Here is a 16,758-nt window from a genome sequence, read left to right as displayed (position 1 = left end):
CCCGTTTCCTCTCTGCTCTCGGTCTCCGCCGCTGCACAGTGCGATGCTCCGGCTGCAACACTAGCGAACCTCACCCCCACACCTCCGCGGCCCTCCAGTGTCGTTTTACCCCCTCTTCTTCCATCTTCTTCCCCGCCTGTGTCGAGAAGAAGCCCGACCGGGTGGTTTTGTTTTTTGGACATGCCTAACATCGTGCTTTTTAGCGGGAGCTCCCACCACGACCTGTCCCAGAAAGTAGCCGATCGCCTGGGGCTGGAGCTGGGCAAAGTCATCACGAAGAAGTTCAGCAACCAGGAGACATGGCGAGTACACTCCGCACCCGACCCGGGGAGGGTTGCTTCTTCTGCGGAGCACATGTTGCTTCACATGTGGACACGCTAGCTCCGGAGCTAACAATAGTTTAGCACACGTGACTAGCCACATGTAAACACAGCGGGCTCGGGGCTAAGCTAGCTAGCTAGCAGCTTTGCTAGCCCCCCCCGCCGCTCGTTAAAGTCTGCTAGCATTGTTGGTTCATATTAACGTGAAATGTTAGCCTAGTTAGCAGTTGTGATACTTGTATAAGTCATCAGTTATATTGAGTCCGCTGCGTGTCAAGCTAGCACAAGCTAACGCGAAGTTGCGTGTGTTTGACGCGAACACGGAGGAGGCCGAGTTTCGAACCTGTGATGCAAAGTCTCCTGAAGCGAACTCGCCACGGTTCAAACTGCCCAGAGGACCATTGTTAAAATACAGTTCGTAGCTACGTGTGTTTTTTAAAAATGTTTAGCATCGGCGCTAAAGTTGCTAATTTAGAAGCTTTTAAGTTGTGTCCACACTTTGACGTAACGCCACAACGCAGTCACTTAGCAAAATGGCTACTAGCTAGCAGTGTCAAACCACAACTCAACGTAGAAATAAGTGTACAATCACAACTATTCAGCGCCAGTGTTTAATGGAGGATGGGGACGCACTTATTGTCCCATGTAAGCGGGGAAGAAGGGCCTTAAATCTAGTGGGGAGTCTGTCCGATAATGGGCTCATGCTAGCAAACTGTCCTTAAACATGGCTTCCACGTACCACAGACGATAACGTGGCTCGCAGGGTTGCACTGCATGAGCTCGGCCACTGCACGTGTGTAACATGTGAACTCCTGTGTGCAAACCACTGTGATGACCTGCATGAAGGTTGTAATAAAGACGTATCAGCTGGTTGTTTAGGGGAAGTGTCCACTGCTGCAAGTCACATGCACTCCATTAGTCCTCATTTCATTATTCAAATCAGTGTGTGCACGCTGCAGCTACAGTAGCTTGGCACGGGACGTCTCTTGTGACTTTGGCCTTGAGCAGTGTCGGTGAAGGCTGCAGGTTTGAAGCCCCCCCCCCCCCTGCAGGTTGACCTGTTTGCAGAACCCATCACCACGGTGTTCGATTCCCGGCGTGCAATCTGAGTGAACTCTGTTGATTCCCTGAAATAGTTTGAAAATGCTTTCTGGGTCAAAGTGCCCTGCTGCCACCTCTCTACCTATGTTTCCTCTACAACACTGCCGTTGCCTGGATTAGACAGGGGGGCCCTGACCCCTTAATTCTTCCCCCCCTGGTACTGTTTTCACCCACAACTCTGAAGATCCAGGGAAAACTCTGATTAACCACGTTCTCACCAGGGAGAGCAGCTGTTTGGGTGACGCAGTGCAAAACAAATATTATTTTCTTATCCTTGCACGCCCTGGGGGGGGGGGGGAGAACAGTTCGCTGATAGCAGCTCTTCTCACCGACTCAGAGTGGATTCCTGGGATTGAAGAAGCAGGGAGGACTTGTGTTTGTTTGGGTGGTTACTCAGTCTGGAACAGTGACCCAACTTCTGGGTCACTCCTGGTTCCCGTGTTGTGCCACCATGACTGACGCCTCATTATAGCACCTGGGGCAGGACCGGTTCTGCCCGTCCTAAAAGCTTGAAGAGAATCATGAGTCCTGCTTGTCTCTGTCAAACTGAAATCTTTATTTGCTCATGTTTAGATGAATGTAAATGAAATACTCAATAGTATTTGTAAATATGGTTCAGAGAGCTACTGACCAATAAAGTGTGTCAATGTTTATTGGTTCATTTTATCAAGATTGAGGTTTGGCAGTTTATTGTTATACTTTGTTATATCTGTATATGAGGGATTAGTTTACCATAAATTATATATTTATAGTAAATTTATCCCCTTTCAGGTTTGTAAACAAGAAATTCTAATCATGGAATTATTTGAAAGGACCAAAATATAAAGCAGATTAACTGAGAAAATAGATTTAATGACAATCTCATTAGTTGTAGCCCTTGCCGGCTCCTGATTGGTTGTGGTCTTTGGAAGCTATCTGTTTTTAAAGCCATCCTCAGTTGTGACTTCGGTCCTGGACTAAACAAGTTAATAAAGAGTGAGCGGCTGCAGACATGTAAAGAGTTGGCCTCTCTTGAAAACCACCCCGGCCCATGTGACTGTCTTTGCCGGCCCCGACTCTCACCCTGGACAATTGAGGAAAAAAAAGTACATGTCCACTGATCACATGACCGAGGCCGTGAGGACCTGGCTGTCCCCCACAGTGGAATGTTTCACACGCACACGCTGCCCGGGCTGTGTCTCCTGCAGGTCGACACTGTCGCACACTGTGTGCGAGCATCTTTCCAAACATCCCCAGAGGCACTCGGCCCAAACCGGTTTAACATTCAAGGTTGTGCCGACATAGATACAGCTCTCGTAGATCTATTGTTATGAATGTAGAGTGTGGCTGAGAACATGTGTTTATTTCATGTGGATTAGTGCTTTTATTTTAAAGTATGAAGATTATAAACATTTCAAGCAGTCGTCTCACGCTCTCCTCTCTGTTTCTCCAACAGCGTGGAGATCGGTGAGAGCGTGCGAGGCGAGGACGTGTACATCGTGCAGAGCGGCTGCGGCGAAATCAACGACAACCTGATGGAGCTGCTGATCATGATCAACGCCTGCAAGATCGCCTCCTCGTCCCGCGTCACCGCCGTCATCCCCTGCTTCCCCTACGCCCGGCAGGACAAGAAGGACAAGGTGCGAACACACACACTCTCAAATCTACCCGTGTTCTTTGCAAGCTCTATTTCTGAGAGAACGGTCACTGCAGCTTCACCTTTAACCAAACGCCGACTGTTGCTGTTACATGTTAAGTCATTTTGAAGTCACGTATTAATGAGAAACTTCACCAGAGTGTTACTGCAGAGTTGAGCTGCTCTGTATATCTCAAACAAACTCATCCAACATACCAACAGCCGCCTGAGATACTGGTTCCTGGCGCTCGCTAATCTCATGAATCATTATCTCTTGTTGCCTCAGTTGTTGATGAAACCGCAAATCGGGTCACGTGACGAGCGGCGCTACGGTTTGCAACTAGTTCACTGGAAGAGAGGAAGAGGTATTTTATTAATGAAGTGTTTCAGCTCCTTTCTGCTCTGTCTGCACATGCAGCGCTGCTCATTCAGAGCTTTCCACAGAAGTGACTCACATGAGGGTGGAACATGTGAGGAGGATCGAGGATCTGTGGTTTAACCTCGGCCGAACTCGCGAGCCGGTTCTTCAGATAAAGATTACGTTTTGTGAAACGTGCAGAACTCCACCCACGTTAAAGTCCGGCTCACATTTCACACAAGGTTTTTAAAGATGTGTAAGATCAGGAGCTGCACAGAGAAACAGCTCATGAACTGTGCATGTATTTCAATTTTTTTTAAAGCAAAAGAATTGAGCTGTAACTGAGCTGCACCTCTTGTTTCAATAATCCTGAATTACTTCTCATTTTATGCTGTGTTAAAGCAGCGAGTCCTCGATTTCCAACTCAGTGGTTTCTCTGAGCACTCAGGCAGACGTGTGTTTTGTCAACAAGCCTTGAAGCCCGGTGTCTGGCGTCTACAAGGCGTCTGGTGCTTTCAGAAAAACAACCAGAGGGGGGCAGGAAGGTCCAGATTCTAAGTGACTCGACATAATGAAAGGTCACTGGTGGACTTGAGTCCTGCAGAAATGTCCTTGGCGAGGTCATCATATAAAATCAACAACTTTCCCGTGTGTCCAACAACATCGTGCTGCTTTGTGACCGTTTTCTTTACTTTACTCACCTCAAGCGACTCTGTCTTGATGCTTGTCCCAGAGTCGAGCACCCATATCTGCCAAGCTGGTGGCAAACATGTTGTCTGTGGCCGGCGCCGACCACATCATCACCATGGACCTGCACGCCTCACAGATCCAGGTCAGTACATCACCATGGGATCTAAAAGACTGTGATCTGGTTAAAGGTTTGGGTTAGAAACAGTCTGTAGTTAAATTAACCGATCAAATATTACAATTTTTATATATATATTAAAGTACCCGGATTTCTGTTCTGTTAAACCAGACTCCTTCAGAAATCCCCCCCCATGGAGTTTCACTCCTACTTTATTTGAGAGTGCTGTGTTTCATTTTGAGAGCATTACGTTTTCATTTCCTGTTTGGATTTATTTTAATGCTCTCCCTCTGCTCCTGCTCAAACCTGTGTGTCTGTCCAAACACACAGTGACTGCATTAATGTCCAGCTCGTGTCTTCTGTCTGCTTGAAGCTTGATTTCTGCTCTCAGGTTTAATACTCAGCAAACAGAAAGTCAGGTATAATGAAAAGTCAGCCAACAGGTATCATACTTTGTTATGAGTTAAGAGGAATATGCTGTTATGAGTTTCTTTAGACTGAGACCAGGTTCTGTTGATGGTACAAAAGAATGATGTCAAACTTGAATTTCAAACTCTAAATGTGGATTTAATGCTAAGTTGGTCTTTACTTTGCATCTCAACAGTTTCGTTTGATGTAAAACATTAACAAATGACTCAATCAAGAGACATCTGTGCTTCATGTCTGTGATTCCTGAGATTTCTTTCTCTAAAACCTGTTTATTCTTTTAAAGGGTTTCTTCGACATCGCGGTTGACAACCTGTACGCGGAGCCTGCTGTCCTGCAGTGGATCAGAGAAAACATCCCAGAGTGGAAGAACTGTATCATCGTGTCTCCGGACGCCGGAGGAGCCAAACGGTGAGATTCAGGGATTTGTTTTTTTTATTCACTGTGGAAATAATAGGTTGTGTAGCACCTCAGTGTTGTTGCCGTGTCTATTTAGCACACGCTCGTGTTTTATGAGCTGTTAACGGTCCAGTCTGAATTTGGTGTCGCTCACTGTGTCCGTCTCTCTCTCTCTCTCTCCAGCGTGACGTCCATCGCCGACCGTCTGAACGTGGACTTCGCTCTCATCCACAAAGAGAGGAAGAAGGCCAACGAGGTGGACCGCATGGTGCTGGTGGGAGACGTCAAGGACCGCGTGGCCATCCTGGTGGACGACATGGCCGACACCTGCGGCACCATCTGCAAAGCTGCCGAAAAGTTGGTTCCATTTAAACCCTGTGATGAGAGGATGTAGAACAGTTCAGTTTATTGACAGTCTTGATGTTTGAGGATTTGAAACCACATGCAGTGTTTTGCACAAGGATCTCGTGGCTCTAGGTTATCGACGTTCAGCCGATAAGACGCTTTTATCAATTGTTATATTGCAACACAAGTTAACAAACACTAAAGGAAACACCTCATCCAAACTTCACAGAAAGCTCGGAAAACAACTTTGCTCTTATTCGACTACATCGTAAGTGTTTATGTATTTTTCTTCCCCCCCCCCTAGGCTCATTGACGCCGGAGCAGTGAAGGTCTACGCCATCCTCACACACGGCATTTTCTCGGGTCCGGCGATCTCTCGCATCAACAGCGCCCCGTTCGAGGCGGTGGTGGTGACCAACACCATCCCACAGGAAGAGAAGATGAAGGCATGCCCGAAAATACAGGTACAGGTCACACAGTCACTTATCTGGAGCTGTTGAAGCTTCATATCAGTTCCTCTACGTGGGAAGAGGACTGGAGATTTAGGATTCACTCTCGTTTCATATATTTAAATCATAATGTTAAAGTTTCAGCTGACAGAACACCGTCTCACAGAAATATTTGGGTTATCGATGTATTATAGTGAAATGTTGTAAACTCAAGTTAACTATTTCAACTCGGTTGTGATAACAGGGTTAGGGTTAGGTCTGGGTCTGTTTTATTTTTATTCTCGATTCCTCTGAAGCGACCTGGAGCTCCTTGAAAGGATCTGAATACATCACAGTTGTGTTTATTTTCCCAAATGACAGATTTATTGTTTCCCTTAGGTCATCGACATCTCCATGATCCTGGCGGAGGCAATCAGAAGAACCCACAACGGCGAGTCCGTGTCCTACCTCTTCAGCCACGTACCCTTGTAGAGACCGAGAGAGGGGGGGCGGCTGCCGGCCCGCCACCCGTCCCCCCTGCACCCCTCCACCCCCCCACTTTGGCCACTCAGCCGGCACTGTTGGCCACATATCCTCCGGAAAGGCTCAGAGAGAAATGAGAAAAGGCCTGGTGGTTTTTCTGGCCTGCCTCATGTTACTGTTTGAAGGTCACGCCCACACAGTGTCCGCGACATTTCACCCAGGAGGCCGAGCAAAATATCACTTCCTTCTCTGAAGTTTGTATTTATGAGTTGCTCTTTTTCTCTGTTTCCTTTTTTTCCCCCCTCTCATTTCCAGTCTCGCCCAACCTTGGAGCAGCAGAGTCTGGCCTTCACTTTAACCAAAGGGTCCATTGTGTAACATAGTGTATTATTTGAAACCTCACTTTAAAAGAAGCATTCCACTGCGGCAAACCTTTTTGGCCACGAGTTATAAAAGTAGTGAAAACAATGAGACGACGTGCACTGTCTCCCTCGGGTGTTTGCAGCTGCTACATGTTTTAAGATATTAAGGTTATAGTCTAATCATGAACTAGCAACAGCTCCATGAACTTGCTATAGCACCATGAACTAGCTACAGCTCCATGAACTTGTAGATTGTAATAGTAGTTGATGTTCGGCCGCACGATAAGTAAAATAATGACGATGTGCCCGTGGACGGAGAAAACAATCAAATTAAACGACCGGACACTTGATTTTCCCAATTCCTCTTTTTCTTAGTGAGCCGTATCGATTGTTGTCGCGTCTTCTCCCGACGAGCTGCTGTCACCCAGTGGTGAAACATCGGTACTACAGCCTCCTCCTCTAATACCTCCAATTGTGCTACAAAAAAAAAATACGGAAACCTTAAAAGCAGCTTTCCAAATCCCCCCCGACAGGTTTGCTGTTGATTTAATGCGAGGTGTGTTGGGTGCTTTGCCCATCTTCCAAAAGGTCATGATGTGTAATTGAGCCCAAAGCTTGGTTTATTATAGTGTTATTATGAGATTTCAATCTTGAATTGTCAAAAAGAAGTGTGATTGTCATAGCTGTAACAAGGCAGGTGTCACAGTTGGTGAAAAAGCATGATTTAAATTTTTTCTTTTTTTTTTATATGTAACACTTTTCTTTGACAATAAAGCTTTGACAATGGCTTAAAGAGACGGTGTCCTGCTTGTCTTGAATCAAAGTATGGCAACGTGAGATATTCTGATCCTGCATTTTACATCTTTACACAAAGACATGTGATGGCAACCCTCTGGTTTTAACCTATAGAGTTGAATTTGAGCTCAAGGGCTTAAAATGACAAAACGTCACAGGAGATGTGGTTGAAAGATCTGGGAGAATTCCAGCAAGATGTAATTATTGTTGTGAAAACCAGTTCTGCTTCTCTGTGCCTGTGTTTACAAGTTGCAGCAATTTAACTTCAGTTTGTCAAATTGACGCAGGACAAGGTGACGTCCTGACTTGTTTGTCTGGAGCCCCGCCTTTCCCATCATGCATCATTGTCCATGCTCTATTGCTGACTCTTACTATGACATCATCACTTTCTCAGCCACTGACTTGGAGATGTGGTTTAAAGCGCTTGGGTAAATTCCAGTCAGTGGGTCTGTGTATGTTTGTGGAGTTGTTTCTTTGTGTTACGGCTTCTCCCAGTGTCCAAACACATGCAGGTGGGACTAAGGTTGCGTGGAGACACTACACTGAGAGTGAAAGGTTGTCTGTCTCTGTCCCCATGATGGACTGGTGACCTGTCTGTGGATTTGTCTTTCTAAAATGTTCATATTGCTGCAGAACAAAGGGACATATCCTGACTTGTTATCCCTAAAGGCTCCATAATGCTGTGTCCTACATATCCCATGATGCATTCTGATAACGTCGTCCACGCTGTGTCTCTGATGACATCACTCTGGCCTCATCAGGCCCCTGGTGAAGTGGTTTGATTGTGGTTGAAAGCTCTGGGATTATTCCAGTAAGTGAGTGTGTGGAGATGTTGGAGTGTTTCTTTAAGTTGCTTGATGATGTGCATTGATGGAAACCCCCCAAAAAATTTTACCTCTTGGAAATCGTTTACATCTTTTAGCCCCTTGTTTTCATGTCTTGTGAGTTGAATCATTTTTAATAGGAGACATTTCTCTAATTTTATCACAAGTAATGATGAAGAGAACCATACCATTCATATCGTTGAATGAACACCAGGGGGCGACGTTCCCGCATGAAAGTGCACCCACAGACAGGAGAGAAATCAGAGTGGACACATTTTGTTCAGTTTAAGGGATTTCTTACGAAGCACAGTAAAATCAGTGCTTTATCTTAAATTTCAGGACAGATGTGTTGATGGTGAGCAGATGTGTAGGGGATGACGTCACTTGCTGACGTGTAACAGTGATACAATAGGACAAGCAGTGATCTATTGAGCAGCACGTGGCTCACAGGGAAGCGCCATGAATCCGCATGTTTCCATTATTTCCCTTCCGGGAGCAGAAGATCTTGAGAAGCTCTGCTGGTTTCCAAGAGGACGAAGGCTGCAGGTGTCGCGTCCGTCCACTAGGGGGACCCGCGGGCGAGGAGCCGGTGATGTCAGCGTCATTAGCATATCGCTGAGTATAAGTGATGCCTGCGCAAAGACGCTCCACTACTGCTGCACCACCACACTGACCAGAGACCTTCATCCACCAGACAGCACCAAGGTGAGTCCACGTTTCACTCATTTGTTCTCCTTCTTCATCCACAGCGGGGGGGGCACGAGCAGAGACCTGATCCGCGCGCGTTGGACGGATGATGATGTGCCAGAAACACCAAATATGACATAATGCGAACAATCCAGCGGAGGCAGCTTGTTTTTGTGCTTTCATGTGGCCGCAGAGAAGGAGTGCGCGGTGCGTCTTTTGTCCTTTTTACGCACAGACTCGTGAGAATCCGCCTGTTCCCTTTGTTACCGGAGCGGAACGCGTCTGGCTCCGTTATTATCACAAATAAAAACGATGCCTCGAGGCGTCCACCGCTTATTTTTTAAATAATTCTAAAGGGTTTTATTTTGAAAACGCGGAGTTGACCATGGTGATGGAGCTGGTGCCAATCTGGGCGGTGGTTCCTGCAGACTGCGTCCCCAGGGGGAGAAGTACGTGACAAGTGAAATAGGGGGTGTTGCACGAGGAAAGTGCACGCGCATAAATCCACCTTTCTACCTCCACGTGAGATCATCTTTATTCTCCTGATAGAGTTTAATAGAAAACTGCGCATTTACGCACGGCTCCCCTTTTATTCCACCGGACTCTGCGCAGCATAGGAACTCCCCATTGTTATGTAAATGTGGGATTTGAACGCCGTGCACTGGCTCCATTGTCTGGAGCAGCGTGTCCCCAGTGCGCAGCATCCCCGGGCTGCGCGTTGGGTAACGGGCTGTGATGGCAGCCACATCACGCTGGGCAGAGCCGCAGGCGAACAAAAGGAGGCGGGCGCACGTGAGGGGCGAGGAGAAGGAGTCCGCAGCTGCGCACGTAGAGAAAGTGAACAGATGGTTTTTTTGTGGGATGAAGACAACGCCCTTCGATTTATATAGTCGGGTAGATTTATTAAAATACTTTTTGGATAGGATTTAGAATACTTTAACTATAGTACTCCTTATCTACCCACATGTTTATGAAGTCGTCCCCCCCAGAGGATTTGCACCTGTACTTTACACATCTTATTATTAGTGTTTATTATGCTAGTTATTAACTCATCACCTTCCTCTCTGATCCTCAGACTATCTGCAACCATGAGCGACAAGCCCACTCTCACTGAGGTCACCTCCTTCGACAAGACCAAGCTGAAGAAGACGGAGACGCAGGAGAAGAACCCCCTGCCCTCCAAAGAAAGTAAGAGCTTTGTGTGTCTGTGTGTGTGTGTGTGTTTGGGAGGAGGAGGGGGCTACACATTGCATCACATTTTGTCATAACTGGTTCTGTGCTACATGTGTATATTTACATCTCTCTCTCTCTCTCTTGTTCTCCGCAGCCATCGAACAGGAGAAGGCGGCTGCGACGTCGTGAAGCCCCCCCCTTCATGTCATGCACTGTACACCCCCCCTCCACCACCTCCTCCCGCATTGCCTTGTTTTCAGTCACACCTTTTTAGCTGTATAACTTTGTAACCGAAATTATGAAAACGACAAACCGAGCTGCGCCCCCACCGCACATGGGCGGATGATGCCTTTGCCAGGGCAGTCAGCGGCCCCCTCGGGGGGGCCACCACCTCCGCCGCCTTGAGGAAGATTTGATGAGGAGGAGGAGAGGGAGGGGCGGCAGTAGACGGCACCCAAAGGTGCAGCGTCTCTTCTTCTACACCACCTGAACCGAGGGAGACCCCCGGCGGCACGGGGCGCGGTCTGCGTCCCAGGAAACTCATCATCCTCTCCCCCCCCCAACAAAAAACCACCAACATCCCACTTCCTGTGTGGCTGCTTTTGCACCAAAGCTGAGGTGTCGAGCTTTTTAAAACGTGTTTTCTTTTTGTTGTTTTTCGTCTTCTAATTGTCGGAAAATGCACAACTTTATTTGTACGCTGGCCAAAATGTAAATGCCCCCAAAATTGATACTGTTTTCTGTCACAGTGTTTTTCTTTTTGTATGTACACAAGGTTTAAACAAAACGTGTAACTGATTCCATCTAGATCTGGGAGATGCACAAATGGACCTTCTTTACGGTTGCATTGTAACATGCTTCGGCCATTTTGTTCTCAGAGTTATTCGGGATAACTTCTCTGTCGTAACCTCTGCAAGAAAAATCCACCGGCGACTGATTCCATGCATTTGCTTCGAGCCGTAGATCAAAGTCCCAGTCGTCATGTTACTCTGCCACAAACCATTGCCAGAAAATGGAGAAACCGTGAAATGTTGTAATAAAAAGTTTGTTACTAAATACGTGTCCTCAGACGTTCATCCACCACTACACACTCACAGCTCGTCCTGGTTCTAACCCACTTGTCACTGTGTTGCCAAACAAACCTTCAGCATTAGTTAAAGGATGAGGCCGTGCACGACGGACCGGCTTAGATGGCTCTGCAGCAGGGACTTACACAGGACATGAGTTGATGTTTGTGTGTGTGTGTGTTAGTGTGTGTGTAGAGGGTAATGGGAATGAAAGTTGTTGGACCACCTGTCATGACACAACTTCAAAACCACTGATGATTGCAGAAAACAATGGAGCAGAATGGTCCTGCAATCCAGGAAGTAGAAGCAGCCTTATCAGGAACTTAATATACCACAATATATATATATATATATAAGACACTGTTTTCTATCTGTATTTCCTGAATCTGGGAAGAAGGTGTGTATCTGCTCGCTGGTTTGATACCCTCTGTGAGCAGTGGCTTATGGGACGGCTTGTCGTGACCCGGCACAGGGCGCAGCCTCAGCGGGGGAGATTTACCCGGCCCTGCGTCCTGAATTAGCCACCACCTTGAACGACTTAATGTCATTAGCATGACATCGCTGACATTTCCTGTAAAGGCACTCGGAGCGTGGACATGTGACCGTGCTCGCTCTCCTGCAGCTGGACCGGGCTCACAGGGAATCCCTCACTGCCTGACTCAGCAGCCATGATCCATTTTGGATGCTTAAGCCGCAGGCTAGGGGGCGAGACCGCGTGGGGGGGGGGGCATGAGTCGGCATTTCTGAGCCATTAAAGATGTTTCCTTCCATTTCTGCATTCACTGCAATGCATCTTCCGACGCCGCTTTGTCTCCTCACTGATCTCAGGCCTGCCGTTCTGACAATCTGAGACGTTGGTGTAAGTGGATTGGTCTTAAGTCAGTTGCTCTTAATAAGGCATTAATCTGCATTGGGGGGGGTGGACGCAGAACTTTGCAGCTCCTCTCTCTCTCTCTCTCTCTCTCTCTCTCTCTCTCTCTCTCTCTCTCTCCCCCTCTCTCTCGCTCAGATGGGATTAACACCTCCCAGCACCTCGTTCTCCTGCTGCAGAGCCTCCCAGAGAAAGCGATGGGGAGGATTTGAGGTGGTGCAGCAGATGGGGGGGGGGGGGGGGGGGACACGAGATGTGTAAGCCCCGTCCTGCCCGGTAACCCATGGCAACAGCTGCTGCTGAGTCACTTCCTGCATGCGGGGGGGGGGGCTGCTGGATGCTCGTCGTGGAGACGGCTGCTGAGCGACTCGCCTTCCTGCCGGCGTGGTTTGAATGCTCTGGAGATTATGATGTGTTTAGATGTAAGTGTCCATCTGTCCTCCTCCTCCTCCTCCTCCTCCTCCTCGTGTCTCCACTACAGGCTCGTCTTCAGTAGCCTGATTGATGTCATGGCTGCCGGACGCCCACGAGCCATCGCTGAGGGTTCATTCGTTTGTGGTTTCACTGGAGGCTCGCGGATCTGTGTGCCTTTGAATCAAAGGACGACAGGATACTGGTTGTGGAGACGCTGTGGGGATCAAACGGTTTTGTCAATTTGATGATTTTGTTTGATTTTAATTGGATTGGTCAAGATTTCTTTTTGCATTTTGTGACATTTCCTTGATTTCTCAGCGGATAAAGCATCAAAACTAATCTGACATATTTCAGGCCCTGATATCTGAGTGTGTGAAAACTGTGTTCTGGTGACCACAGCTGCAGAGGTGCAAACAGAAAGGATGGGGCTAAACAGGAAACGCACATATATGTCATTGCTAGGACTTCCTGTCCAAACCAAACGATGTCTCTACATTAATATCGTTCCTCAGCTGTGAGAACACAAGCTCACTGCAGCCTGTAGACATGCACCACTTGTTCCCTCTCTGTCTCAAAGTTTTATTAAATCAACATATGGCCGTGGCAAACATCTGAGGTATGAGCAGCCATGTTTTGAAGGTCAAGGCCCATGTTGTGTGTGTGTGTGTGTGTGTGTGTGTGTGTGTGTGTGTGTGTGTGTGTGTGTGTGTGTGTCATAGGATGTGACCTCAGAGTGTAATTTAATCCAGCAGCAAAGGCCATATGGTCGTATGGACGAACATGAAGCTGCCTGCGATCCCCAAACTTATTAAAGGAGGATTTCAGGGAGATTTGAACCTGATGCTTAGAATAGAAATGCAAGAGTCGCTGCTGTGACATAATGGTTCATATATAATATATATCTTCAGATAATCCTGTGTGTTTTTAAAAGGATTACTTTGGTTCTACAGCGGTATTGTGCCACATAAAGGAAATATATAATGAAAATGGCTTTATCTAAGAAATGTCACTGATGGAAATGAGTTTTTAAACATGTTTAAAACAAAGAACTGGATGGAACAGTTTGAATTGATCCTGGAGCTGCTCTCATGCAGCGAAATGTTTATCTTCAGCAGTCACGTCCTCCCTCTGTGTGCAGAGTGTTTACAGATAGCTGCTGCTCTGCGTCCGGAGTTAGCAGGAAAACAGGAACTGCTATTTTTTTCAATAGCTCTTTTCTGAACAAAGACGCACATGATGTAACACTTGGCTGAAAGAAAAGGCAAACGCTCTGTTCTCCACTTTAATGTGAGCACCGGCTCTTGATGCATTAACGATAATTGCGTTGGATCCTGTGGATTGGTGAAAGTGTGTTTAACAGCTGCACGACACTGAGGCATTAAAGCCCAGCTGCTTGTTAAGAGTGCGGGCGTGGCCCTGCAGGACCCACGAGGGGTCTCCAGCCGCAGACACAGCAGAGCAGCCTGTCTGGAGCCGGAGCTGGATTCTCCTATTAGCCCGGCCCCCAGGTGAGGCCCCTGATCAATGCAGCGCTGCACGACATCGATGCAGCCGCACAAGACACCACATAGACTCATTGTGTGGTGATGAGGTGCTCCTGGAGAGTAAACCCCTCCGAGGACAGTGGACAAAGGAATGGGGGGGGGGGGGGGGGGGGGGGGGGCTGTGTGGAGGGGCCCCGGGATCACGTGAGCAGATGGAGACTCGTGTGTGCATGAGTCACCTTGATGCAGCCGTGGGGTGTGAACACGGAGAGGCTCTCAGCCGCTGCTCTCCAGAGGGCTTATGCGTAGTGACAGCCCTGACATTTCCCCCCCGAGCGCAGAGGCCGCGGCCGCCGCAGACAAGACATTCCCCCCCCCCCCACCCCTCCCATGCCCCCCCCACGCCCTCGCTGCTGGGCACACATCTGGGCCTCTCGCTGCAGAAGATGATGTCCGTGGCACTTCTGGTTTCTCTTCTACAAAACGCCACAGAGACGTCGATAGACAAAGACATGTTCTACTTATTTTCATGTCTTGTCAAATTAAAGACTCTCAGCTCTTTTTTTTTATTTTACTATTTGCACATTTCTGTCCTTACATTTGTCCTTACTGTTTACTAGGCTGCTGCTTTTATGTTAATTGTTCACGTTAATTACCCAGACTGCCTCAGGAGAGAGCTGCGTCAGCGCTGCCCCCTTGTTGACAACAAACTCGTGTTCTTATTTTGGTGTCTGTTGATCGGCGAGGGACCAGCATGCAACAGTGCAGAGCGAAGGGTCAAGTTGTCTGCAGCTTGATTGGAGCTGGGAGTGGTTAGATCTAGTTTCCCTCTTTATTACCTTTCAAACTCAACCTCAGACGAGAAGGTGTGTTTGTTTGACTTGTGTAAAAGTCTATAAATCACTTCCATGCATAGATATGAGTGTCTGTGCAGAGCCCTGGTTCTGGTTGAAGGGACAAAGAGACGACTCAGAGTTGTGTGTTTGCAACCCAGGGATTCACGGACAGATACACACCCAGCCCGTGTGTGTGTAGTCATTTATCATCGTGCTCCCTCTCCTCCAGCTCAGGCCCAAGGACGCCTCCCTCGACCCGCCGCTGTTTGTGTTGCACCACAGGCGCTGATTCAGTTTTGGAACGGCGCCCGAGCCTTTTCACACAGTCCTCGCTCGAGCTGACGTGGGGTGGGGGGGGGGGACTGGGCGCCTGATGAAGTAATTTGCATCACGTGGCTGCTTACAAAGACAAATCTGGTGTGTCTTGGTGGTGGTGCAATCATTAATCAGTGTGTATCAGGGTGGAGGTTGAGCTGATAGCTGATATCTTGACTTGGTCGTTTTTTATAACGGCAAACGCAGACGAGAGTGGAGCATGTAATAAAAAGTCTCAGTGCTCTTCTGCACGGCGTCTATCACATGCACTAAATCACTATATGACCTGGAACATGCAGGGAATCAAACACTTTATTGTGCAACACCTCAGCAGCGTCTGTGCTGCATTCAGGTGTCAGTACTGATTCCTGTGAATTGAATGTGAATCTGCAGCATCACGTGTGTTTCAATGGGGTTCGAGCCAACAACACTCCCCCCCCCGTAATCCACTTAACCTCCTGTCTCATGTTTGCTTGACAGGACGGTGTTTATTGTGTTTGTTTCCCGTTGGCGAGGTCGGGCCGGGGGCGATAACGCTCACGGGCAAGGCAGTGAGTCACCAGAGCCAAGGTCGGCTCCCTGCCGCGGCGCGTCCAGGGAACAGAACCTGGCTCTTAGTGACACTGATGGTGTTTTTAACTTCAGCCAGAGAAACTGCTTTAATACAAAGCCCTGTATCTACAGAGGGTTTCATCATGGCTCCAGATATTTGGTTTCAGGGATAGAATGGAATGAGGAACGTTCACCTGCTGTGAATGTTCTCACAGACTCAAACCCACACAGACTCTGTCGAAGTTCACAGTCGTTATCTGGACGTTTAGTCTCTGGGGCTCAGGGATCTGAGAGCAGGACGCGGGGGGGGGGTTGCAGATCGTGATGTCACTTTCCCTCGGGTACATCTGTAGTTTGATTGTTGCTGAAGGCTTTTGCTTGTTTTACTATTCGTCAGTGGACAGAGGCTTTATGTTCATCATCTGAAGAGTGTCGTGAGGGAATTTCTTAGATTTTGGTATACATGTGCATTTGGACTCTCAAATGAACTGATAGGATTCAGCAGGTCAAAGGTCACAGTATATATACAGACTGAAGCTGCACTGTTTGGCAAATCCAAATGAAGTTGGTAATTCAGTCTTTATATTCACTTGTATCTGTGCTGCAGCCTCTGCTGTCGACCTTCCAGCTCAGTCAAGGCCACGCTCACCACAAAACCTCATTTCACCAGGAATCCCAGGAATTCCTCCCCACCTGTTGTTTGGTCTACAGGAAGTGAACGGTTTGAGTGAGGGCGCCGAGCAGGAAGTCACTGAATGAAGACGCTGTTGACACATCAAAACCTCCACTCACGGGTTCTATCAGGAAGTTGCAGGTTTTTTTGTGAAGAAATCAGAGTGTTGGCATCAAGACCAGTGAGAGTGCTGGTGTGAAGACACCTCAGCCTGACCTTTGACCTGAGGGAAATCTAATTTCCCAACAGAACATTTACTTTCTTGATTCTTCTCAGTTCAGTAGTTTGCACAATTGTTTTGGAGTCCATTTCTCACGTCTCAGCTGCCAAACTTGAACTAAATCTGGATTTGTGGGAAGTGGAATTCCACCAGTTTGACGCTGCCAGAGTTTGAGACTGGGATCAGAATTCTTCTTTTCTCATCT

The 16,758-nt window shown here is 47.8% G+C and overlaps 2 protein-coding genes across 2 annotated transcripts; both read left to right on the top strand.

Annotated features, from left to right (window-relative positions):
• Positions 1-15: 15 nt before the first annotated feature.
• Positions 16-7,437, top strand: LOC133933264 (ribose-phosphate pyrophosphokinase 2-like). The gene is made up of 7 exons (XM_062380237.1): positions 16-302; positions 2,857-3,040; positions 4,128-4,226; positions 4,912-5,036; positions 5,208-5,381; positions 5,674-5,833; positions 6,197-7,437. Exons 1-7 carry the CDS (start codon positions 181-183, stop codon positions 6,287-6,289), a joined length of 957 nt encoding a protein of 318 aa, XP_062236221.1. The 5' UTR covers positions 16-180; the 3' UTR covers positions 6,290-7,437.
• Positions 7,438-8,815: 1,378 nt separating this feature from the next.
• On the top strand, positions 8,816-11,177 carry LOC133933686 (thymosin beta-12). Its single transcript, XM_062380862.1, has 3 exons — positions 8,816-8,966; positions 10,024-10,136; positions 10,276-11,177. Exons 2-3 carry the CDS (start codon positions 10,037-10,039, stop codon positions 10,308-10,310), a joined length of 135 nt encoding a protein of 44 aa, XP_062236846.1. The 5' UTR covers positions 8,816-8,966; positions 10,024-10,036; the 3' UTR covers positions 10,311-11,177.
• The last annotated feature ends 5,581 nt before the right edge of the window (positions 11,178-16,758 follow it).

This window comes from Platichthys flesus, chromosome 22 (genome assembly GCF_949316205.1).
Source record: "Platichthys flesus chromosome 22, fPlaFle2.1, whole genome shotgun sequence".
NCBI lineage: Eukaryota > Metazoa > Chordata > Actinopteri > Pleuronectiformes > Pleuronectidae > Platichthys > Platichthys flesus.
The sequence above is the reverse complement of the archived record's forward strand: the minus strand, read 5'-3'. Positions and strand labels throughout refer to the sequence as shown.